At 39.1% G+C, this 24,607-nt stretch overlaps 3 protein-coding genes across 3 annotated transcripts; 1 reads left to right on the plus strand and 2 right to left on the minus strand.

The window, feature by feature from the left end:
- Positions 1–97: 97 nt before the first annotated feature.
- On the minus strand, positions 98–325 carry CBG05521 (the record flags this gene model as incomplete). Its single annotated transcript, XM_002633588.1, has 2 exons — positions 98–199; positions 245–325. The coding sequence occupies 2 exons, from the start codon at positions 323–325 to the stop codon at positions 98–100; spliced, it is 183 nt and encodes a 60-aa protein (XP_002633634.1).
- A 5,057-nt stretch (positions 326–5,382) lies between these two features.
- Cbr-zen-4 lies at positions 5,383–8,625 on the plus strand (the record flags this gene model as incomplete). Its single annotated transcript, XM_045235366.1, has 5 exons — positions 5,383–5,825; positions 5,872–6,120; positions 6,162–7,629; positions 7,679–7,765; positions 8,533–8,625. The coding sequence occupies 5 exons, from the start codon at positions 5,383–5,385 to the stop codon at positions 8,623–8,625; spliced, it is 2,340 nt and encodes a 779-aa protein (XP_045092972.1).
- A 783-nt stretch (positions 8,626–9,408) lies between these two features.
- Positions 9,409–13,432, minus strand: CBG05518 (the record flags this gene model as incomplete). Its single annotated transcript, XM_045235367.1, has 7 exons — positions 9,409–9,513; positions 9,793–10,268; positions 10,316–10,697; positions 10,748–10,834; positions 11,197–11,310; positions 11,360–11,569; positions 13,277–13,432. The coding sequence occupies 7 exons, from the start codon at positions 13,430–13,432 to the stop codon at positions 9,409–9,411; spliced, it is 1,530 nt and encodes a 509-aa protein (XP_045092971.1).
- Positions 13,433–24,607: the final 11,175 nt, after the last annotated feature.

Raw genomic sequence — 24,607 nt, forward strand, 5'->3', positions numbered from 1 at the left:
GTTTTCCTTTAAAAAATGAAACCAGCTTTAATTAATTAATTAACAAGAATTTTTTATTCAAAGAAAAGTTTCAGCAGCAGATCAATTTCAGCATCATTTATCCACGCATCCGATTCGACATGATGTATCGCGGGTTCTGTGGAACGTCGAGACTCTCGTCGGTGTACATTTGACGCCATTGACCTCCATAGGTTTGGCTCTGAAGACGTTGAATTCAGAATCTTCAAGAAAACGGAAAACTTACAGTTGGTGAATTGAAGAACGGAAGTGCCATAGTGAAGGCAGAGATGAGAACGACAAGCAAGAGGACTTGGAAGAAACGCATAGTTCTCTGAAAAAATTCAAAATTTCAGCGGAAATTCAAAAATTGTATGAACGCGCGGATTTCAGGAAGAAAAATGAAGCAGAAGATGATGAAGAAATCCAATTATTCAGAAGAGAGAAAAAAGAGAGAAATTCTGAAATGAAAAAATAGAGCAGGATAACAATAACCGGAGAGAGTAGGAAAATAGGGAAAAATATTTTTTTTTTGGAGAATTAATCGAGACTCTCAAATTTAAAGAAGTATTGGGAATAGAAAATTGATGCTTCGACTACAGTAATCATTAAAAAAGTTTAGTACAGATAAAACTACCGTAAACCAGCTAATAGAATGACCTCTAACTTTCCACCTTGAGCCAATTTATCTCCGTTCCTGTGAAAGATATCAAAATGGGCAAACTAATAAAATATTGCTGATATTGTGATGAACATTTTATCAGTTAACTAATTTCTTATATCTTTTACAGGAAATGAGATAAATTGGTTCAAAGTTTCCGAACAAATATCCTTCTCTATTTTTGCAATTGATGACTTTTTCGTACAAATTCGTCCAAATAAAATATGAAATCGAATAGAAAATAACAAAATTGACCCAATTTCATTTCTAACCTCCTTATGAGGAAGTTTACTGAAGATTGGTCAGCTATAGTCTATAGAAAAAGAGCATTGCTTTTGAACCTAATCTCCGGAATGTTTCAGAACAATCACTATGAAGCTGTATTTTCATCACTATGAAGCTGTATTTTTTGTTTGATTTTAACAAACAAGACTCAAATTTGGAGATTGAAAATATAGCTTCATAGTGATTCAATTGTTCTGAAACTTTCCGGAGATTAGGTTCAAAAGCAATACTCTTTTTCTATAGACTATAGTTGACCAATCTTCAGTAAACTTCCTCATAAGAAGGTTAGGAATGAAATTGGGCCAATTTTGTTGTTTTCTATTTGGTTCCATATTTTATTTGGACGAATTTGTACGAAAAAGTCATCAATTGCAAAAATAGAGAAGGTTATTTGTTCGGAAACTTTGAACCTCCTTTGAGTTCCTTTGAGCTCAATTATCTCGGTTCCAGTAAAAGATAGCAAAAAGTGGTCAACTGATAATTTATTCATCCTGCTTTTACCAATATTTATCAGTTTACAGACTTTTGATAATTACCATAGAAATCAAGAGAATTGTTCTCGAAGTGCACGGATATGGTTGACTTCTATTAGCGCAAATCAGAGATCCCTAACTCAAACTACATACGGTTATGTGCATAACACACCAAAAGAATAACCAATGTAAATTCCCGCCACACAATCACAATAATGAAATTCCTTCTTCTTTTTTTAATCAGAAAAGAGGAAGACGAAAATGGTAATGGACATTACAGAAATGCCCTTTTACAATTCATATTGAGGGATGAAAAATGCATAAACCGACGGCTCTCTGTGATTGACATTTTTCAATTATGAATTCTGGAGATGGCAGTTCGAAAGAATTGGAATTGCAAAGAAAAGAGTTTTGTTTTATTGAACAACTGAACATTTGAAAAAGCTACCGTAAACACTCTAATAGAAGGCAGAATCGTGTTGAATGCTTTTTAATAACTTAAAAGAAGTCTCGGAAGACTTTAGATCTAGGAGAAACCGTAAATGGTCTAATAGAAGCCTAAAATATCCGTGCACTTTTAGCTCAATCATATCGGTTCCTATGGAAAATATCAAAAGTTTTTCAACTGATACAATGTGGATGAAATTATAATAAACATTTTATCCGTTGACAGATTTTTTATATCTTTCAAAGGGACTGAGATGATTGAACTTAAAGTAAAATTATAGGATGGTCTTCTATTAGGTTGGCGGGAAAGTCTTTGTCACTCTGTTTGTTTAATCACTGTTCTCGTATATGGAGGCTGTGTATGATATCGACTCTAGTGAATAACAAGGTGATAAGAACCTTCCATATAAACAAGTCCCCATTTCCTTCCCTGCTCCTCATCTGTAATTGAAACGATATGTTTGTTCCCACTGCTATTCACATCAGACATGTTTTGATTTACCTCTTCCTATCTCACACCACGATGAAGGATTCGGAAACTTTCTTGAAGAATGTGTACAACACACATGCCCCTCACTACAATACTATTCGCAATTGGTTCCATCGTTTCGAAAAAGATGACTTCTCGCTCGATGAAAAGGATCGCTCTGGGAGACCCCGTGAGTTGGATTTGGACAAGCTGAAGCACGCATTGCAATCGGATCCATTTCAATCTAGCCGTGAACTAGCTGTCACATTCGGAGTTCACCATAGCACAGTCCTTGAAGGTTTGAAGTCTCTTGGAATGAGAAAACTTTTTGGTCGATTCATACGTCATCACCTGACTCAAGCCAACCTTGACCGCCGAGTCGACGATTCGATTACTCTTCTCACCTCCACGCGGGCGATCGATGGCTGGACCGGCTAATAACCGGAGATGAGAAGTGGGTCTTCTACGATAATCACCACAGGAAATCCCAGTGGGTTGGAGAAGGAGAGAGCCCACAGGATGTCCCCAAACCCGACCTTCATCCGAAAAAAGTTATGCTCTCTGTGTGGTGGGGAGTGGACGGCCCCATCTACTGGGAACTTCTGCCCGAGGGCAAAACAATAACTGGAGACCTCTACACTACTCAACTACGAAACCTCAAGAAAGCAGTCGACCGTTCGGCCCTGAAAGACAAGAAAGTGTACTATCAACATGATAACGCTCGCCCACATGTTTCGAAACAAGTGAAGCAGGAGCTGATGGGATATGGATGGAATGTTCTCCCTCACCCCCCGTATTCTCCTGATCTTGCTCCTTCCGACTATTGGTTATTTGGCGATATGACACGTGCCTTCGAAGGAAGAAGCTTCAATTCCCGTGGAGCGGTCGAAGCGGCACTCAAACAATACTTTGCCTCACGCCCGGCTGGATTCTACCGCAATGGAATCCATAAATTGAGGGAACGTTGGAGACATGTTGTTGATAATGATGGACAATATAATTAATTATTCGGTTATTTTTTCTTTGAGAAATAAACTATTGAAAAAGTGACAAAGACTTTCCCGCCAACCTAATATTAGAATGTTTACTGTATTTTGCTGTTGCTACGAAATGTTTTGCCAACGTTCCGCGGTGTCTATAGGCAATTATAAAGCCGTTTCCAGTAAAATTGCACCTTTGAAAGCCAGACTTCATTTGAGACAAATTTTCAAAATTTGTAGAATACACAAAGGGATTGAACGCTCTCTTGAACTTAGCATTCTTGGGAAGCTTTACCTTGTGGAACAATTTCTCAAAGGAGCAATTTGATTCCTAGACTCAACAGTAGGCAAATACTTCCAGAAAATGGTTTTTAAAAACTAAAATTAAAAGATGGACTCATAGAATTTCTAGAGGATGTTTACTGTAGTATATGATTCCAACTTTTCTATTTCATGTTTTGCCTAAAACACTACTTCTTTCCACCAGAAAATTGAAATTTTGAACATACCATGTTTGCTCTAATTGAACCCAAAACCGTCCACTTTAAGTTCAATTATCTCGGTTCATGTGAAAGATATCAAAAATTTGTCAAATGATAAAATGTTGATGTTATTATGATAAACATTTTGTTAGTTAACCACTTTTCGATATCTTTCCCAGAAATCGAGATAACTGAACTCAAAGTGGACGGATTGGGCTTCTATTAGAGCAAATACGGTTATAGTCCATTTTGCTTCAAATCCATCAAATTGCACTTTACCAACTAAACCTAACACAATAGAGTTATTTACCTAGGAATAAACACAACAACAAAAAGATCTCAAAAATCAAAACTTGCAAAGAATAAGAAACTCCAATCCATGAGATCGCTTTAAGTTGACTCATAAAACTTCCAGACAAATCCCATCGAAGCCTTTCGTCATTTGTCCCTCTTCTTCCTTTTATATATGGGAAGCAGTGGGGGCGGAGTCGGGGGAAAACCTTATGAAAGTGACGTTGAAAACTGAACTGAAGCCCTCTGATTTATATACGGTACTCTTTGAAGAATTCTTAATGGGGGTGTGACTTATTTAAAACAACCGCCCACTTTTCTTCGAAACTTCTTTTCGACAATGAAGTGAAAAAACAATGGAAGGAACTGAATTTCCGCATGAATTTCCTTTTGGGTTCTGAATTTCAAAAAGGTTAACTTTCCGAGAAAAAAAAGTTGAATGGAATTTTTTGCAGGAACCTAAAGTTTGAGGTGGGCGAGAAACTTTTGAACTCTGCGGCGGAGCTCCTCACAAAGAACTCTTGAATGAGTAATAAACCTCGTGAGCGACTTCTGTAAAGATTGTTTGGAGTATGAGTCGAGAAGAAGTCACGTCATCTGAAGTTTCCAAAGGATTCCTCAACTCGGCGCCCACTCATTAAGCTGCTGAAGCCGATAACTCTTTGAAATCAGTGACTTTGATGAGCGAGAAAAGAAAGATGCATATTTATGAATAATTAAGAATACCAAAAAGTTTAGCCAAAGAAGATGCGATTTCTGAATCTTGAGCTCATCGGTAGATGACGTGCAGAGTGATAACTTTCAAGTCTGGAATAAGAAATTGTTTCCAAAACATCCGACGAATTTTTGAGCTGAGGATTTGTTGTTGAAACACGGTATTCATTGAAAAATCATGTTGAAGCGTTCCATATTAAATAATGCTTTTCTTGTTTCTGATTCCAATGAATTCTTGACGAACTTTTTTTTCTTGCAAAATTGTGCACACAACAGCTTCAGAAGATCCCCTTCTCCTACTCAGCAGAGAGATTAGGAGAACGCACGCAGATGCGAGAGGCGTAGACGCGTTTTAAAGGGACATCGATTAATCCGCGCAGGCTGGTCTCGCCGCGCACCTCCCCCCTCTTTCTTCCACCGCGAGTTTGAATTTTATGTGTTCTCTGTTGCTTGTTTTTGTTTGGTTTTGTTGGTTTTTACATTGAAATTCGTTAAATTTTCACTAATTTAGCAATTCTCAACTTTTATAATTGTCACTTTCTTCAATTTTATCAAGTTTTCATCGGTGTCTTTTTTCCAGAAAATGGCGACACGAAAACGAGGAATAACGCCAGCGCGAGATCAAGTTCGTCGCAAGAAGCTTTCACTTGACGAGACAGACAACATAGAGGTTTTCTGCCGTTTGTGCCCATACTCTGGCTCGACACCGAGTCTTATCGCAATTGATGATGCCTCCGTGCAAACCGTGTTGCCACCCGCACAATACCGGCGTGAGAATGCTCCACAAGTCGAGAAAGTTTTCGGATTTGGGCACGTTTTTTCGGAAGCAGACGGACAGGAAGTCGTATTCGAGAAAACTTCTAGAGACTTGATTCTGAATCTTCTACGAGGACAGAATTCCCTGTTGTTCACTTATGGAGTCACTGGATCGGGAAAAACTTATACGATGACTGGAAAGCCAACCGAAAGTGACACAGGATTGCTGCCAAGAACGTTGGATGTTATTTTCAACAGCATTAACAATCGGTGAGTATTTAAATGCTAGGGAGTTTTGTTCATTTTGTCGTTTCAGTGTCGACAAGTGTGTCTTCTATCCAGCGGCTCTCAATACGTTCGAGATTCGTTCCACACTCGATGCTCACATGAAACGCCACCAAATGGCTGTCGATCGTCTCTCTACATCCCGTGAAATAACCGATCGATACTATGAAGCTATCCAACTATCCGGATACAACGATGATATGGTATGCTCGGTGTTCGTCAGCTATGTGGAAATCTACAACAACTACTGTTACGATTTACTGGAAGACGCCAAGAATGCGTAAGTTGTCGTTAATTTTTTTTTTCACCATCTATTCATAGTTCCAGAGTGTTGACGAAGAGAGAACTCCGTCAAGATCGTCAGCAACAAGTCTATGTGGATGGTGCCAAAGACGTCGAAGTCTCGTCGAGTGAGGAGGCTCTGGAAGTTTTCTGTCTTGGAGAGGAACGCCGTCGCGTCTCTTCCACAATTCTCAACAAGGACTCATCTCGATCTCACTCCGTTTTCACCATCAAATTGGTCATGGCTCCAAGAGCCCGCGACGCAAAGAATGTCTATCCAGAAATGGACTCAACTCAAATTGTGGTCTCACAGTTGTGTTTAGTTGATTTGGCTGGATCCGAAAGAGCCAAGCGTACCCAGAACGTTGGAGAGCGACTTGCCGAAGCAAACTCGATCAATCAATCTCTCATGACTCTTCGACAATGCATCGATGTTCTCCGACGTAATCAGAAGAGCAATTCCAACATCGAGCAGGTTCCATACCGTCAGTCAAAGCTGACTCACTTGTTTAGAACCTATTTAGAGGGCAACGGAAAAATTCGCATGGTGATTTGCGTGAATCCCAAGCCAGAAGATTATGATGAGAACCTGAGTGCCCTCGCCTTCGCAGAAGAATCTCAAACGATTGAAGTCAAAAAACAAGTGGAAAGAATGCCAACCGATAGAATCCCGCATTCATTCTTCACGCAATGGAATTCGGAACTTGATGGAGCTGTTCAGATTGATGTTGACCGCGCGGAGACTCCATGCCCGCCAACGTTCTGCTTGAGAGATTACAACGATAACGACACTGTTGAATCGTTGAGAATTTATGCCCGGAAGCTCTCTGTTCTTCAGGATTCTTCAGATGACGGTGCATCGTCTTCTCTTCTGTCTCTGGTCCGCCAATACATGTTGGAGGCTGACTACCAACGCATGGAAATCGCTCGTCTCAAAGACACACTCAGCGATAAGGACGAAGAAATTGAGAAGCTTCGTGGATTCTGTCGCCGATACAAGAGAGATTGTGCTTCGATGAAAGAACGTATAGCCAAGTATGAACAAGGAGAACAAGAGAATCAGATGGCTATGGAGAAACTTGTCGAGCAAAAGATGGAGGATCGAAAGATCATTCAATCTCAGAAGAAGGCAATGCGAAATGTCCGTGAATTGATCGACAATCCGTCACCATCGGTCGCTTCTTTACGTTCTCGTTTCGATCAAGAGAATATGGGTCTTCAACCAAGTGCCCCGATGCAAACTCCACCGCCACCATATCAGACTCCTGGACGTGCTCCAGTCTACAGAAAGCGACTCGAAGCTGCCGTCTCCACTACCGCTGTGAATGGAAGTGGATCATCATCAAATGGAGCTAACGGCCAACAGGGATACGTGAATCCCAAGTATCAGAGACGCTCGAAATCAGCTTCAAGACTTCTCGATCATCAGCCAGTTCATCGTGTCCCAACTGGAACGGTTCTCCAGTCTCGCACACCAGGCAACGCGATAAAAACTACAAAGCCAGAGGTAACCTAAAACGGTTATACTAATTTATAAAAATTTCATTTATTTTCAGCTCCACCAACTGAATAAATCTGGCGAGTATCGTTTGACTCATCAAGAAGTCGACCAAGAGGGCAACATAAGTACCAATATAGTCAAGGTAACACCCTCTGTTTCTTATCGTCTTTAGCATGCTCTATCGTATCGTATATTTCACTTTGTAACAATTCACCCTGTATCATATCACTTTTTACGTATCAAACCCATCATTGTCCGTCTATTACACACTGCACCACTAACGCATTCTGACAGGCAACGACTTCCATGCTGCCACGGCTTCGGAACGAGGACTCACAAAGCAGTTCGTATTCACCTTGTTCTGATGTTAAGTCGATAACTATTTACTCGAATTATGAAGAGGTGGATGAGTAAAAGAGAAGTGGTGGAAGAGTGGATTTTGTGGAGTGGAATGTGCTGTGTTTGATGGGTTTTGCTTTTTTTGTATGTTCTTTGCATTAAAATGGTCATTATTTATTTTCTTTTTATGCTTTGATATTCATCTTTTTCGGTTCGAAATTGCACGAGAGTGTTTAAAACAGTATGACATTGTAAAATGAGTACAGGGCTCGAACTACTGTGGTATGATGTTGCGCTTTATGGACAAAGTGATGTGGCGAAGTTTGAAACTGTTAAAATATCAATTTCCTTGCAATTCAGTTGATTTTCACGACCTAACACTTTGCCACGTCACCTTCTCATTAAAGCGCAACAGCATACCATAGCAGTTCGAACCCTATGAATTGAGTTCTCTGCCGAAAACAGTTCACAACTGTATTTTAATGAAAACGGTGTATTTCTTCTAGCTTTAGTTTCCTTCACTTTCTCAGATTTTGTCAATTTGCTTTTTTCAAATTTCATTATTTTCAGGGTGACGTGATACCGACTGTCTCTGGTGGAACCGCCGTCTTCTTCCACGATATCGAAAAGCTGACACACGAATCGCCGGGCGTTCGAAAGTAAAAATCAACAAGGTCACCTTGTAATCAACACCACCAACCCGCCCATCTTATTATTTCAAATTTTTTATCCCTCCTCCCTTCGCAAAACCCACTTTCCTGTCAATTCTCTGTACCATACATCCATCTTCTTTTTCGAAAAAATATTTATTAATGTATCATTTGTCTTTTCGAGAAGAGAGATCTCAATTATTTTCTCCCCCAAACATTTTGAGCATCATTCATTCATAATCCCATTTTCAAAATCTCAAAGAGCACACATTTTCCTCATATTGTATTGTTTTAATTTCATTGTAATGATATTTCCCTTCTCTACACAGAACTTATGAGTCGATCTGAAATCTTGTTCATTTATTCCCTCTCACTTATCACCCGACTCGGCCATTACTAGTAAATATTTTTGTATTTTACCAAGCTTTCCAAAGGCAACAGTATAGAAACCTAGATAATTTGAAATCTTTTATTTTAATAATAATATAATAGTCAAATCTCAATAAATAAGGACCCGATTCAGGCCAAAAGGGTACATAGAAAATAGTGGTGATGTGGGGGAAGAGAAGAAGAAGAAAAGGCACTGTTTTATACATATAATTTTAGGTGATTTTACGCGTTTTTTCGGGATGCAACAAAACTAAAAAGTTAGGGAATATTCCATGAAAAAAGAAGAGGTCAGAAATGGTGATTATCTGTGATTTTTGGGTGCCTAAAAGGGCAGGAGAAAAGGACAAGATCAGAAACACGTGGGACAGAAATTTGGGTTAAGAAAAGAGTTATAAACTGGAGATTCCTACAGAGAATTCTTGATTTGCGTGAAGACGTTGGCTGCGTTCATCATGAACATGTTTTCAGGAGTTTGTGTTGAGGTCAAGTAGCTTGAGACGTTCGTGATGAGCTGGAAAAATGGAGTTTATGGAATTAATCGATAATTTCAGCTTTTGAAATACTGGCTTAGGCCTATAAGCTTGTTTATTACTCTTGTCTAATTTCAATTCATTTCTAGCCTTTTTTTCGATTACTCGATATCGAGCTCGATGAATTTCATCGACTTTGAATTTCACGCCCCTTCAAAGGTTTCGCTACCGGACCTCAGTTCCGTCCACTTCAAAACTTCGGCTATAAGTGAGATCAGAGTAGAATTAAAAGTTTAAAAAACAGAATCCCATTAACTAACCTGTTTAGTCATCTTCTTATACGCCTCAAACTCCTCGTCCTTCTTCAACACTTGCTGCTCCAAGTCTTGAATCCTCTGCCAACTATTCGAGCAGTCTTTGCACGACGACGACGTCGTCGACGATTCAGAAGCCGTTGGTTGTGGAGACGCCCCTGATGAACTCATTGGGCTCACTGAGCTCTGATCCAGACACGTTGACTCCAGAAGTTGAAGAGGTGACGTCTTCTGAGGGCTAGACGCGCAAGATGTGTCTGTGGCTGGGTCGGAATCGGAGCCAAGGGTGACGGGATCGATAGTTGTTGCTGTTTGAAGGACAGGATGATGATGTTGGGGAAAGCTCAGAAGCGTAGAGTCCAGGGACAAGTTGGTATTCTGATTGGCAAAATGATACATGTACATGTGGAGAGTGAATGATGACTGATTGTTGAATTGAGACTTGCAGAGCATACAAGTAAGGTTTAAGGGAAGAGCAGGAACTGAAAAATGAAATTGTTTGGATGATTATTATTTCGATATCTTTTACCTGGTGTCTCAAATGCTAAATCCTTGTTATTCAAAATATTGGTCTCATTATTGTTATTATTGTTCAGAATATTCTCTTGTTGTTGCTTCACCAGAAGATTGTTCAACGCGCTTCTCTGATTCTCTTGTTGTTGGATTAGCAACTTCTGGGCCATCTTTGCAATTGTTTCAGGCGACAGAACAATCGGTTCTTGCTTCACTGAGAATGATTCAAGCCCAGCTTTCATTGTAGGCGTCAGAAGAGAACGGATTGGGGAAGACGGTTTTCCTTTGCACTTCAAATGATGCTCATCCAGCATTGCTTGCTTCAAAAACGACCGCCCACACTGCTGACACGAGAAACCTCGTTCCTGATGAATCTTCATGTGTCGATTCAAATCAAACTGCAAGAAATTGAGTTGTTTAGTTTTAATTCAAAGCAAAGTTTCCTTACTTTAAAAATAAATGTTTTATGGCACTGTGGACACTCGTGAGGTCTGCCACCGGAGTGAATCATCAAGTGTTGAGTGAGATGACCTTTCTGAAAACAATAGAGAAGTTAGAGGGAAGTAGTTAGTCACAGCGGAGTAGTTCAAATGTTTTCCAAGGAGCACTATTTTTGAAGGTACCGTAAATAGAATGAGCCTCCTAACTTTAAACTTCGAGCTCAACTATCTTGCTTCGTGTGAGAGATATCAAAAAGTGGTTAACTAGTAAAATGTTGCTGATGTTCTGATAAGCATTTCGTCAGTTGATTACTTTTTGATATCTTTCACAGAAAATGAGATATATGAGCTCAAAGTTGGGTGGAATTCTATTAGTGGTCATAAATTAGGTCAATGTTGACAAGGTAAGATGCCCTTCTATTACAGGTTTTACGGAATCTTTAAAACTGCAACTAACCTGGAAAAAAGCCTTATGGCAGTGTGGACAGACGTGTGATCTCTCTCCTGTATGCCACATCCAATGCTTCTTCAACAACTGCCGAGTTCCAAACTCTTTCCCACACTGCGTACACTGAAATTCTCAAATTTTAGACAAAATTCTAGCTTCTAGAAGCTCTTACACTATGTGGTTTCTCTCCACTGTGAATCCTCATATGTGTTGCTAATTCTCTTTTCACCAGAAACATCTCATGACACTCTTCACACTCATACCGCCCTCTCTCTCCTGATGCTGATTGTACTGAAGGCGTCGTTGGATTCATGGAGACGTGAGAGGAATCGGTGTCGGATAGACTGTCCGTGTCTTCTATTTTGATTTGGATCATTGTGATCTGAAAAAGAGAAATATGGTTAGGTTCAGGTGGGTAGGGGATGTGTGGAAAGTTTGAAAAAAGGCCAGGTGTTTCATTTTGATAATGACCAGAGAAAAAAAAGCAAAATGGGGGCAGGTGTCCAGTATAGTGGAATGCATGAGGATAGACAATGGAAAGGATACTGTAGGTCGTATATAGTTTTTGAGATATGCGCCTTTAGAGACACGCAAAGTTGAAAGGCTCATATCTTCAAGCCTAGGGATACTGTAGGTTCAGGGGTAGTTCTAGCCATTATTGTAAGTTTCAAGGAACCCAATTTTTTGGAAATATGAACATAACAATTTTTTTTCATGGAACTACAGGTATATGGTCAAGTTCAGCTCATGGTATGTATACATCCGAACACTGATAATGGAAATGTGTGTTTTCAATGTGAAATACATTTGAAACGGTAACTTTTGAGTTTACAAAAGCCATATTTTGAAGTCTTGAATGTTTGAAATGCAATACATACTCATCCAATTCAAGATTTTCATTTAAAAAGAAAATCAGAAAAAAAAGGAATTACAGAAAAATTCGAAAACCTGCGCACCTAGATTTTGGAAATCATTGAAGGAATCTGATATTCATTAAACCTTATGAATCAACCTTGTAGAACCAATGTTTCCAAGATCTTCACGCACACGGATACTAGCTACTGAAATAAAAAAGTGAAGACGAATATATCGCTTATGAGCATCTTCCCTCGGACACGCCCGGACCCATCCGCCTCTGGTGTCGGTTGGTGCCAGGAAAGATCGGAAAAATCACGGAGAATATGCAAATGGCTGTGTGGAGGAACGGAGAAGCGCAGAAGTGTGTAACGAACGCCTGCTCTTCTCAAAGCTTCTGTGTTGGAGCGGAACAGAGGATGGCACCAACGCGCACCAATCAAGACACGCCCACTATTTGGGAGGGTGCTCTCCGTGTGATGGAATGGCATAAAGAGGGTGTGTAACCATGAGAAGACGATGCCGATGGATGGGTTCGGATGGGACTATGATGGGATCGTGGAAGGGGTAGGTGGGCGGAGTCACATCTTCCATGATTCAGATTCTCTTACTACTAGTTATGGTTTAGAACGTTCTAGAACTCGGTATAGCTACCAATGACAGTCATGTTGGACAATCACGAGTTAAAGTACCGCGATGCGGGAATCAGACTTTCGAAAGCTCACTTCCAACATACGACACCACTCCCAACGGGAATTGAAAAACTAAAAAAAAATTTATTAACTACTTGAAACAGCAAACTTTTTACAGTAATTTGGACTTCTCAAGGATTCTGAGAAAGAATGGAAATTTGACGCAAATCGAAGTCTTCACACTTTTTCAATCTCGAAAAACCAAAAAAAAAACATGAAAATTCACATCAATCCCTTTTCAAAATCATCACAAAATTACCGTAAACAATCTAATAGAAGGCCGCCCGAACCGCCACATTTGACCTCATATATCTCGGTTCCTGTACGAGATATCAAACAGTGGTCCACTGACAAAATCTTTACCATAATATCAAAAAATTTTTGTCAGTTGGCTATATGTTAATGTATTTCACAGGAACAGAGATAATTGAGCTCAAAAGTGAAAGTTAGCTACAAAACCACAACAAAACTATTACAGTTGCATAACAATTTGATATTTCTTTTTATCTTATCAAAGCCAATATTTCGGGATCTTCACCAACCTCATCATCAACATTCATTTTCTCTTGCTCATCCATCGTCATGGTCGTTTCTCCTTGCTCTTCTTCCATATCATGCTCCTCGCGTTCGTGCCTCTGCAACTCGTCCATACTGTGAAATGCACCCGAACAATCACGACACAAGTACAGAGAACTCATTCTGCAAAAAACGAAAAGTTAGGAACTTTGTTCATTTCACAAAAAAGCAAAGCAAATGAGAAACAAGCGGAGAATCATTTAGAACAAAAAACTCTGGGGGGGGGGCCACCATAGTCGTAAATGAGTGGTGGATGTGCTTGATTGCTTTCACATGTACTAGAAGCTGAAGGAAACGAAGGGCTTGGTCATTGTGTGCTCACTCACTTATTCAGATATTTGTTAGACCCCGCGATGGAGAAATAATAACTGGCTACCGATAATAAAGAGGTAAAGATGCGGGAAACCTAGAGCAGCAGGTACTTGTGAGATGTTTGGATGACCCACTGCCATACCACCACACCCATTTCCACTCTTTGCTTGCTTCCTTCGATGCTCTTTTCATGATGACGAGAAGCGAAAAGAAGAAGAAGAAGATACAGTAATCTAATCCACCTACTTCCCATGGGGTGATGATGGAAACTTAGAGAAAAAGTTGGCGTTTTTAGCGTTTTTTGTTTGCGTGACTGTTTGTATTAAGGGGTTGAAAGAAAGCAAACGGACAGTAGCAGATAGACCGAACGAGTAGAGGAGCAACACGAAAAAAGTTTTAGGAAAGAGAATTTTCTTTTTTTGTTAAAGGCTTGAGTTTCATGGGATGAGCAAGTAGGTAGACAAGCAATGGCTAACCGAGAAGAGTGGGAAGTTGAATGAGTCAGTACAGACTGTACTGTACAGTACTCGAGTCTAGGAGAAGAACACTGTATTTATAGTCGTACTAGCACTGGAACATGGTAAGCAAATAAGATGTGTTGTTTTGGTTACAGTATACCAAGTTTTCGGTTTCACAACTACCTGATATTTGATGATTTTCTCTTGTTAATAATAGGCATTGAGAATGACATGTTGTATGCATGGAAGAGGCAGGAGTGGTATGCAGCAAACCGGACTCCAGTTTCAGAACAACGGACATCACCTTTTCGGCCTATTTCAGTTCTTTCCTTATTATCGTAAGCACTCTAACAGAAGACCGCCCAAACCGGGAACTTTGTGCTTATATATCTCAGTTCCTGTAAAAGAAAGATATCGAAAAGCGGGCAACGGAGAAAATGTTGGTGATGCTATGATAATAATTTTGTCAGTTAATCACTTTTTGATATCTTTCACATTAACTGAGATATAGGCTCAAAGTTGGCGGTACGAGTGACCTTTTACAATCGTGAGTACGGCGATCCTAATTCTGGCTAACTTTGAAAACAACAAATTTTATGAAAATTTGGGTAGCTCTCTTTTAGAGTGTTCACGGTAAATTCCTACTTTCTAAAGTTAGCCCGCCCCCTTATCCATATATCCATGACCTTTTCCCCCTCCCACCCTACATCCGTTCATCTTCCTGCTCTTTTTTCATCAAGAAAAATAAGAGTTCAGTGTCGTCCGGTGCCACCCATCTGGTCTTCAGAGGGGGCTCTCCCAGTTTTTTCACTTAGATCTCACACACTCATAAACCACCCCGCCGGAACAACTTCACTGGTTGGAAGGGTCCATTTCTTCCGTTCAAGAAAAAAAAGAGATAGAGGAAAATGAAAAAGATGTTGAGCCAACAAAAAAAAGAACATGGAAACGAGAGATTAGTGTTTAAGAAACCTATTTAAAATGGACAAAGTGCAAGCAGTGGAGAAAAATAACAAAAAATTGCGGAAGTATTGCATGTTAGCTTCTGAGAAAACGAGGAGGAGGGGGTAAAAAAACTGGATATAAATGAGAGGTCAAAAGAATACCCACTGGTAACCAGTTGCTGCGCAGGCGGAGCATGCTAACTCCGGTAAGAACAACTGTTGTGGGGAGGAAGGAGATCAACGGTATGAGCACAAAAGGGGGCGGAGTCGGTACGAGATTCATGGTGGACAGGACATGGAAAGTGTGGGAGACCACTGAGCGGGAGGTCACGGGTAGAATTTTTGGAACTACATCGCAGATTTTGACCAGGATGCTTATAAAATTATAGTGAGAACAGGGTTTTGAAGTCGACATCCCTGGAAGTCTATTTCAGATTTGAAAACGAAAATTTCGTGGAATAAGTATGAAACGATATTTCAAGAATCATGCGAATCAGGAACAAACGTTTCTTGGAACATTAAACTCTTCAGGAAACAAACTGAACCTCAATACGATATGTGATCCGAAATCTATGCTAGGCATGACCTCGAAACGTCAAATAGATAAAACGCGAAAAAAAAAATTTCGGTAGCACATTGAATAGTGTCCTCTCGCGCGCTCAAGTTGGAGTCCATCTCAACCTTCTTGATCTTGATCTCCTCTTTTTTCGCGTGTCATGTCGTGAAAAAGCGCTGCTGGCTCCCATTGCGTTCCGTTCAATCTGAGCTCTCTCCCTACGTGATATGGTACTTTTGAATGGAAGAGGCACCGCCCGTTATTGAACCTGCGCGCCTATTCATCACGCGACAAACACACAGGAACTCGCGCGCGAGGCGCTGGCTCCCGTCGGTTACCAATTGGTCATGTCTCACTTCGCTGGAAAGAAAAATAGAGGCTTTTTCCGTACGATTCACACACTCTTCGGTTGAATTTCTTTCATACTGAATCGGAGTGCTTTTTTGTGTGTGTGAAAAGTCAGAAGGAGAGGAATCACGCACTAGGTATACAGGTGTAAACGATCAGAAGAAATACGTCGCTGATGGGAAAATTTGGGAAAAGGAGGACTTATTTTAAGAGTAACATTACTGGTCTTTGACTCTCTACCAGACTACAAAGAACCAGTCAAAAAGTACAATAATTTGTGGATTCCAGAGTAGGCGTATACATATTTCTACAAGTTATTGACCCAAACTAAATTCTTCCACACATCTTTTCTTGCCACAAAAAGAGAACCATACCACCTCCACACCCACAAATACATGCGAAAAGAAACACAACCAACACAATTTTGTTTATTTTTTCCACAATTTCCTTTTCTTCTTCTTCTTACTCTTCATCGTTTCTAAAATCTCCATCACGTCATTCCAATTGTGTATGAGCAGTAGCAGCCAACAGTGGGAGTCCGCAAGATTTACTCAACACCACGCAAAAAAGAAACGACAGTCTTCTTCTTCTTTCCTTAAAAACGGTTTTTGTTCGGTTTTCGGTTTCTCTCTTTCTCTCTCTCTCTCTCTCTCTCTCTCTCTCTCTTTTTTTCGAAAACTAACCAATAAGTTTTTTTTGAGAGAGAGAGAGAGAGAGAGAGAGAGAGAGAGAGAGAGAGAGAGAGACCTTCTCAAAAAACTCAAACACGCTGCTGCTTCTTCCGAATGAGAGCAAACCGAATGATGCTCAAGCACAGAACGGAAGCACCTCTGAGGAGGCTAACCGATGGTGTCGCTAGAGAATTGGGACTGTGTGTTTTTGTCTGTGTCCTTCGTTTAGCTCTTCTTCTTCTTTTTCTTCTTCTTTTGCGGGTAAATATTGAAAGGAACTGTAGAGGGATCGATAGACAGAGAGACTCGCTTTCTTACACAGTAGTTTGTTGTGATCATGTTCGCTAGAACAATCATCCAGTCAAGGGGTTCGAAAGATGAGAGAATTATAAAAGGCTCTGCAAATCGCGGGCGCGGCTGGTCGTGATTTATGCCGTATGTAGGTTCCCGTTGACCCACCTGTTCGTTCTTTTGAAAATAAGCTCAGCCACCCAGAAACTTCTAGAACCGCTAGGCCGCCCAATCCTACATATCCCAGAAATGCCTTATCCAAAATGATGAGACCGGCCGTGGCACAACCTTGGAATTATCTTTTGTCATGTGATAGGAACACTGAGATCCTATTTTTCGAGGCATTAAAAATATGTGATTTCATTTTTCAACCTCTTTCTTAAATTAACAGAAAGTCCAATAGCAAAAAACATCCATAATTTCAAAAATGAGTAATCAGAAACAGTAATTATACAAAATATGATACCGTATTTGCTCTAATAGAAGTTCAACCTATACGTACACATTGAGCTCAATTATCTTGACAATTTCAAACGACATCAAAAATCTGTCAACTGATAAAATGTTTGTCACAATATCACCAATATTTTATCAGCTGATCAATTTTTGAAATCTATCATAGGAACCGAGATAATTCATCTCAAAGTTTCCATGTACCCTTTGTCTGATAGAATCCTACCTTATACGCGCACTTTGAGCTCATTTATCTCAGCTTCTTCACAATATATCAAAAAATGTTCAACTGATAAATTATTTATCATAATATCAACAATATTTTATCAGTCGACAGATTTTTGATATCTTTTATTGGAACGAGATAATGGGGCTCAAATTGCACTTCTATCAGAGCATTATCGGTATTTCACTAGATACCAAGTGGCTTTTTTCAAATTGGCAAGATTGTTTATAATGCAAAAATTCATGAAAACTTTTATGTGAAACTGTGGAATTGTATTTTGAACTTTACTCAAGAAGTGCTACTTTTTGAGTAAAGTTTGAAATTTTCAAGCGAAAAAAAAATCTAGGCAGTGTAACCAGATAATCTTTGAAAAGTTATAACGATTTCTGGGATGTTCGTAATACGAGAATTACGTCTAACTTACAGATCTAAACATATAGATCTAAACATATCAGATGCACTTGACCGTGTTTATCTCATAGGCTAACTCTGACCAGTCAACTAGTTATTTGTTATTTTTGCGGATCTCCCACAGTGGGTTCCTCTCAAGCATCTCTTTCCCTAACCCCGGATAGAATAACTGGTAATAAGAGAAAAAAGGGACAGGCAGATATAAACAAAATGGAGGTTTACTTCTCAACGTGGATCAGAATACTTGGTGTCTGCTGTTGGGTGGAAAAGGGGTTACACCATGTGTCAAGAGCAATTGGAACAGAAGTATGAGTTTTGTGGTAGGCAATAAAACACAAGTTTAGAAGATGAGCGATAAGTGTGACAGATCAGACTGGGAACAGGTGTCAGGGTGATAGATTAGAAATTTGAATTGGAAGCTGGCAACGGAATTCAAATCATGCGAAGTTTCTGGAAGTTACGAACTGTATTCGACCTCACTATCAGAACACATTTGAATGATTACATTCTAATTATCCGTCGTTTTTTTGTATCACCGCTATGCAAACAAGTCCTCAAAACTAATACAGTCTCTCTTCTTAATCCTCTTCTTTTACGGTGTCATGTTTGACACTCGACATGATCAAGAGGGCCCGTCTGCTCAGGAAAGAGAACCAAGTTACGTAATAATTATATTAGATCATGACGCTCTTTTTGATAGGTTGGTTTTTGTAATATGGGAAAAGAGTAACAGTTGGAGCTATGGGTTGGGACGCGTAGGCCGATAGCAACATTGTCAAGTTTTAGAATGGAAAATTATGATTTTTTAATGATTTTGTTAGTGATGGTAATCATATTAGGAAACGGATTTAGAGGAACGGTCAATATCCAGAATAAATTTCTCACTTCTTAAGTCAATTTTCCACAATGCTGAAACATTGAAGTTTCTGGAATTTAAAATCTAACTTATTAGATTTTTTTTAAATTTAAAAACTGTGGAAAAAATTGTTGTTACATCTTCCATATCAAAATGAGAAAGTTGAGGAGCATCTCAATTACGCTACAACAATCTCGAGAAACTTATAAGTCATGAATTATCGCTGAAGCATCGGACCTATCAAACGCTGGCTTTTAAAAACAAGCGAAACAGTGAAATTCAGAAATTTGCAAAACTTTCAGTTAGTCAATGTTTTCACTGTTTCAAGGGTAAAGTATCAGTTATTTTTCTTTTTTTTTATTTTAGTCAATGTATTACAAACTTGTGCTGACATGCAAAAATCAGAACTTTGGAAGAGAAAATCTGGTGGAACTACAGTGGTTAGCAAATATTTTCAATTTTCATCTATTTTTTTCTCGATTTTCTCCAACTTTGCGGCAATGGAGTTCTCAACACAAAAGTTGTCAAAAAGCAATAGTAATCGAGAATAAGAGGACGAAAGTTTTAGGTTACGGTGGTCTTCGTTACGAGGTCCGTTGGACGCGCCTACAAGCTTTTCTCTTCCACAGCTCCTATATTTTATGCGAGCATAACATCAAAGGTTCCATTTCAGAATGAAAAAATTCGTGAGCTCCTCCTTTCAGTTACTTACAATTTCAATGGGTATATGAGATAGGATCTACATTTTTGAAAAATTTCAACTTGTCTACTATCAAGATTATCAATTGAAGAAAAACTTAATTGTACTGTTTTAAGGTTTCTAGAAATCTTAACGATGACAGACTTTTAACTTTGAACGGAATATTCAAATTCAGAGACGAAACACTTTTTTCAATTACTTGTAGCCTTCGGGTCTACCGTAAATGCTCCAGAAGTAGAATGTCACCCTACTTTGAGGTCACTTATAGCGATTCCCATAAGAGATATCAAAGATCTGTCAACTGATAAAATTTTAGTCACGATATCACCAACATTTTTGTAATTTGCAGATGTCAGATATCTTTTACTGAAGTTCAGATTCTCAGTTCAGCGCTCAAAGTGTAAGTATAGTTTGAGATTCTTTTAGAGCATATAAATTTTCTAGAGGTTTTTCATAAGTTTTGCTTTCACAAAAATGCCCAGAGAAATCGCTGTGCTATCCGATTTTCAACAATTAGTTTTATTTTTCTCGATGGAACCAAACTACTAATTGGCGCTGGTCAAGTGGTCATCTCGTGGGAGTGTTGGGTCAAAAACTATGTATTACACCAGATGTGATTGTCATCCACAAGAAACAAGGACCTCCACCCTTATCCCTCCTTCCATACTTTCTTTTTCATCTTCTACCCAACAGTTGTCCCCTCTTTTTTGCAATGTGCCGCGCGGCATCCGCACCCATCTCCGCCGCTTTGATTGTCTTCGGGAGAGAAGCGGCGAAGAGCATGTGTCGGAAGGTGTGTGTATCCTTTTTTTCTTACCTACTTATTCTCTACCTGTTGTAATCTATATCTCTCGCGTGCGCAGCAAGGGAGTGTTTGACCGACTGACCACTTGTGATGGTCTTTCCGAAGAAGAAGAAGCGGCTTTTCCTTTTTGTCATCAGAAGAAACCACAAGTCAAAATTAATGGCATTGCGATTTGTGGGGGATGTGTCGGAAACGGGTAAAAAGTTGAAAGGAAAAATAGTTAAGAGCTAAGGAATGAGATTGCAGTGGTAGGTCGAATAAGGGACTATGAATACGGAACTTTGGATCAAGGTGGATAAGATGAATTGCTGAAACAGATAAATGTTCAAAAAAAATTGAGTTGTTACATCTAGGCCTATTTAAAGGGGGACTCCGACCAAAAATTTTTATTGCATTAAAATGTGTTAGAAGTTATCTATTTTCCGAATATTATTGCGAAAAAATTTTTTAAAAATCCGAAATCCCCGAAAAACGGCGTTGAAAAGGAAGAAAATTCAAAAAAAGGTGCCGCCGGGGGACGAGGATTTTCAGTGAGAAACCTAGGCCACGGCACCTGACAGTCTTTTTTTCAAGTCGCCGACAGTGGTTTTTTACGTTTTTTACCTGCCGGACATGAAATTGAAAAAAATCCGGAAAACTTGCCACGTAGGAAAGGCGCCCGCTGCCGTGGCCTATGTTTCTCACTGAAAATCCTCGTCCCCCGGCGGCACCTTTTTTTGAACTTTCTTCCTTTTCAACGCCGTTTTTCGGGGATTTTGGATTTTTTTTGAATTTTTTCGCAATAATATTCGGAAAATAGATAACTTTTAACACATTTTAATGCAATAAAAATTTTTGGTCGGAGTCCCCCTTTAAATGAAATGAACTCTTACAGTAATTCTAAACACAAGTTTTGCAAAAAATCAGAGACAAAATAATCTAGAATTCTCTCCAAATTTGTACAAAAACATTCATGAGAAATTGGTCATGGAATGAGAATCACATGGGGTGGAAAGTTTTGAACAGGAGTAAAATTCAAAATATTTTGACTTCCTCGTCTTGTTAGTAAGGAATTTAGTTTTCGTAAATCAACCATATAATTACTATTTAAACAAAAAACATAAACAGAAGGAAAAATGCATGATACGAATTCTCACAAAAAGTTGACGATCTGATAGGACAGTAATCATGAAAAGAAACAAAGGAAACTTGTAGAAAGTGCATTCCTTTCTTCTTTTTTTCCAGAGAACACCTGACGTTCGAATCTCTCTCGAATTTATCTTTTATCCGAACAACAGAACACCCAAACGTCTCGACGTGAGAAGATCGGAGAAAAAAGAAGAGCGTGAATAAAAATCAAGACAAGAAACCAGCTGATGGCTGGGAGGAAGAGAAGAACTGATAAAAGAAGATGATAGTGGTCAACTGAAAAGCATCTGGAGAGAGTTGTCCGCGTGAATAGGTCAGATCCGTGGCTCGCCGCCCGGAGCCGGTGCCAGGTGCATGAAGCCACCATGAGGAGACACTCGTTGGAGGGCAACAACTGTTGCGATCAGAAACACGAAACTTGTTTTGCACAGGGAAAAAAGTGAAAAAGATATCAAGAACTTTTCAAGAGACAAAAAAGTGCGTGGTTAGGTGATAGGAAGTTTTGATATGAAGGATGGAAGCTTGACGTCTTGAAAATTTGTTTGTATTGGATTCTGGAAGGGATACTCTTGAAGTTTCCAATAAATTATCAGATGGTGGAATATTGTTATCATGTTTTTCTAATCGGGAACAACGACAATCCCGAATTCGAAAACACAAAATTTGCACCAGATCATATATCTACCATAAACACTCTGATAAAACAACCCCCAAAAATTTTTAAGTTGCGTCAAATTATATCCGTCTTTGTGAAAGATATCAAAAGGTGGTTAATTGATAAAATTTTTATCATATACTCAGAAACATTTTATCAGTACACAAAATTTTGATATCTTTCACAGGAACCAAGATAAATTGACTCAAAGTTTCTCACATTACATTTTTAGGGACAAGCTTGTCTCATAACTGAAAAACTGATTTTTACACAATAAACTTGACCATTTTCTTCACAACATTTTTGTTAATGCCCAAGAGCTTTACAATAATCACGTTTTTTCAGATTGAACTTCGAATGATATTCCAGTTGTAATAACAGACACCAAATATTTCCAATCTTCACCTTTTCTTGAATGGACCTGAAACTGACCGTCAACTGTGCATGACCATATCTTTCCAACAAGTGTTTTTGTCTCTCTTCATTTGCTCAGAAGATTAGTTTTCGAGTGGGACGGAATGAGATAAATACAGTTGTACTGTTTGATTGGATTAGGGATTTGGAAGTGGATGTGTCGGTGTCTTGTTTCATGCATGGACTCGTTTATCAAACAATGGCGGGGACATAGCCCCAGGGAATGTAGGTTCTGTTTCAGAAAGTTCTCGTGAAGACTGTAAAGATCTATCAGATGTTTCTGTAGTCAAACAAACACTCCTTTGTACGTTCAAAGTTTTCTAACAATTTCATCTGTAATAAAAAAGGTCAAAAAGCTCAGTATGACCCATTCACTCAAATATAATTTCTTCGAAACCCTCAAAGTTGATCCTTTATATCTAATTTCCAGAGCAATATATCAAAAAGTGGCCAACAAACAAAATATTTTTGATATCATTATGAACATTTTATTAATTGATCACTTTTTGATATCTTTTACAGGCACCGAGATAAATTTACTCAAAGTTAAAAGAAGGGCCATTCTAATTATCATTTAACGGTATTCGTTTCAAACGACACCTTCCTCTCGTTTCATTGTCTGCAAGTACATAAACCCGTCAATTGGCACCTTTCTCTTCTCCGGTTCTCCTCCTTTTACCAGTGTTTGACCGCATACATACGAAACTTTATTCTCTACTTGTTCTTTTTCTACTTGTTTTCACACCAGTCATGTTTTGTTTACCGTCACGCCATTCAAAACGGGATAGTGGAAGCTGGCTGGTTGACTGACTGACGAGGAGCTCAACAAAGAGCATGTAGACAGAGAGTGATATTTGAGAAGCTGAGCAACGAAGTCATTGACACAAAAGAACACCTTCTAAAAAAGGTCGAGAGATTGGGGAAGAGGTAGGGATGTGAAATTGAGACTTGGTGTGAAAATTGTGCAGGGATTTTCGTGGGAATTTATTTTTAAATCATCACTATTCATGAGATAGGTCTGAAACATTAAATTTTGTAAGCATGCAAAATTTCTAAGCATGTTGTTCAGAAACATCAAACTGAGTTTTGAACATCCTGATCCCTCATTCTGCCTGTTGTGACTTTTATTATCCAAAAACTGGACAACGTTCCCAAAACCTGGTCAAATTGCTTTAGAAGCTTATCAATTTCCACAAAAAGAATGACATTGTTTTTTTAATAGAAGCCCTCTCAAGCCGTCTACTTGAGCTCAATTGTCTCTATTCCCGTGAAAGATATCAAAATTGTGTCAACTGATAAAATATTGTTGATAGTATGATAAATAAGTTATCAGTTGACGACTTTTAAATATCTTTCACAGAAATATAGATAATTGAGCTAGAAGTTGACGGTTTGGGTAGCGTTCTATTAGAGTGTTTACGGTTTCTGTTCAGCCTTGTTCCTTTTAAGTGAAATAATTCACAATGGACAAAATATTCAAAGTTCTAACATTTTCAATATTCCTATACGACTCTGCCTATCTGATTTACCTTGAATGCTCTACTAGATGCCCTCCCTTTAAGTGCACTTTGAGCTTAATTGTCTCGGTTCCTTCAGAATATATGAAGAATTTGTTAACTAATAAAATGTTGGTAATTTCCCGGCAAACATTTTATCAGTTGACAGATTTCTGATATCTCTTATAGGACCCCAGATAATTGAGCTCAAAGTGAATTTATAGCGTGGGCTTCCAGTAGAGAGAACATTTACGATACTTTTCTTCTTTACAGCTTCCACCGATGGCAAACTTATATCATCCTGATTGATGCTCATAACGAATCGTTCCATTTCTTTTCCCTTCTTCTCATATCCACAACACATGACACAGGGGTATCCATTGGTATTCATCCTTAGTTTTCATCGTCTCCTGCTGCTGCGCGGACTGCCAGAAACTACTTGGGTCCCCTTCTCTGCGTCCTTTTCAATCCCATACTCTTTTCTCTAGATTACACTTGTGTTTATACCGAACATGAGTTAGAGGTATACGAGAGAGTATGCGATCCAGAGAGACAGCCATACACATAAATGAG

Source organism: Caenorhabditis briggsae, assembly GCF_000004555.2.
Source record: "Caenorhabditis briggsae complete genome, chrIV, whole genome shotgun sequence".
Classification (NCBI taxonomy): Eukaryota; Metazoa; Nematoda; class Chromadorea; order Rhabditida; family Rhabditidae; genus Caenorhabditis; species Caenorhabditis briggsae.